This window comes from Agrilus planipennis, unplaced genomic scaffold (assembly GCF_000699045.2).
Source record: "Agrilus planipennis isolate EAB-ADULT unplaced genomic scaffold, Apla_2.0 scaffold68, whole genome shotgun sequence".
Classification (NCBI taxonomy): Eukaryota; Metazoa; Arthropoda; class Insecta; order Coleoptera; family Buprestidae; genus Agrilus; species Agrilus planipennis.
The window spans coordinates 1,291,311-1,292,976 of record NW_020439033.1 but is presented as its reverse complement, the minus strand read 5'-3'; the positions used below and the strand labels follow the sequence as shown (position 1 = coordinate 1,292,976).

At 33.1% G+C, this 1,666-nt stretch overlaps 1 protein-coding gene across 1 annotated transcript in view; it reads right to left on the bottom strand.

The window, feature by feature from the left end:
* Nucleotides 1-25: 25 nt before the first annotated feature.
* The window catches only part of LOC108732787 (synaptic vesicle glycoprotein 2B), an 11,161-nt gene continuing 9,520 nt past the window's right edge, over nt 26-1,666 (bottom strand). The window contains exon 7 of the mRNA XM_025976624.1: nt 26-393. Within this exon, the coding sequence (XP_025832409.1) occupies nt 329-393 (65 nt within the window). The 3' untranslated portion in view covers nt 26-328. The remainder of the gene's footprint in view (nt 394-1,666) is intronic.

The window sequence follows — 1,666 nt, the reverse complement described above, 5'->3', positions numbered from 1 at the left end:
AAGAGAATGTATTGTTAATAAATGTTGTAATAATAAAATATAATGGATCTGCATTATAATTTACTAAGAAAAAAGAACAATAAACTAGCAGCTATAAAAATTTATGTTTTTTACTTTCACCGTTTCATTAGCGCTTTAAAAATTGCAAGTTGGCAACTTGTGTTACTTTTAAAATATGTAGTTTATTTCAACACTTTATAATTTAAAGACGATATAACATATAATTATTATACACACAAATATTAATTTTACGCCATTTATAAGTTAAGTAGCTAATACATACACGGATGCTTATAAAACTATAAGTACCTTAAAAACCTTTTAAAACTCACTTAACTGTTGATCCTTTATTTGTTGATTTGACAGGAAGTGAGAGGGATAAAACGATGAGTACTGTAAAAAATTATGTCGGTTATTGTATGTACGTTTGTGTCTCTCTAGAGTTTTTGTTTTCGATAGTTTTATGCTATTTAATAACTCACTATAAAACATTTCCGACCTATCTATTTCTATAAATGAATAAATTTATTTTAAACAAACTTACGATGTATTTACCAGTTGTGCCAAACTTTGGTATGAGGGAACATTCTAGGACAGGGATGGCGAACCAATGGCACGCGTGCCATTAGTAGCACGCAACACAATGTTTTGGGCACGTCACGTCAAATAATTTAAACGTATAAGGCATAAATAAAACAATTATCGTAATGATAGATGCCATTCGCGCTTTTGTGGCTACATCGCCAGTTTTCAGGAACGACATAATCACAAGAAACTACAAGTATTTTTCCAATTTGAAAAAATATAACAACAATTTAGAAATACATGAGAAACCAGACGAAGGCCAAGTTACTGAAAAATTTGTTTCTGTGATTGATTCTTTAACAAAGGAATTTTCAGAAACCGTTTGACTGATGACTTCAGTTCAGCATGCATTCTGGTAAAAGTAACATCTTACAGCCCTAACATAAATTATTTGTCATCTAATCTGCAACAACAGAAGTCACACTAATTTTACTCTAATTTTAATTACACGCAAAATTTAGACACTGCAAAATGTTTCTACTTTTTTGTAGTAAATAAAGAATTTTGAACTGATATTATTTATTATTATTATATTCGCAATAATCACAGAGACAAAGTTATTTGATAGCACGTCTATAATAATATAAACTTTTCTTTATAAAAATGGCACGCCGATACGTAAAGGTTCGCCATCCCTGTTCTAAGATTTCGAACAAGATGATCTCGTTCTTTAAAAAAAGTTATTGTATTTTATTACCACATGTTTTTGGACTGATCTAATGACCTAAGTTGTGGCGCAAAGTCTATCATGAGTGGAGCGGAAGAACTTCTTCGGTTATTTTTAGGAATTTTGGAATGGGTGGGCGGTGATGGCTAGGGAGAGAAAGACCAAATGGACGAGATGAAATTCGTAGAAGAATGAAGAGTTGTCTGTGCGAATAAGCAGGATAGTCGGGAAAATTGTGAAGTTTATAAGATGTAAGAATCATCATGTATTTTGACGTGACAACGTCTTATAATTCGATGGAGCCGGCTGCACGCACGAAAAAACATGACTCATGCGGCGTTACCTCGCTCTGAGGCGTTCCATTTAAGGCTTGAAGTGCAAGCGAGAGCGCGGAACGAGCGACAAAGAGGCACA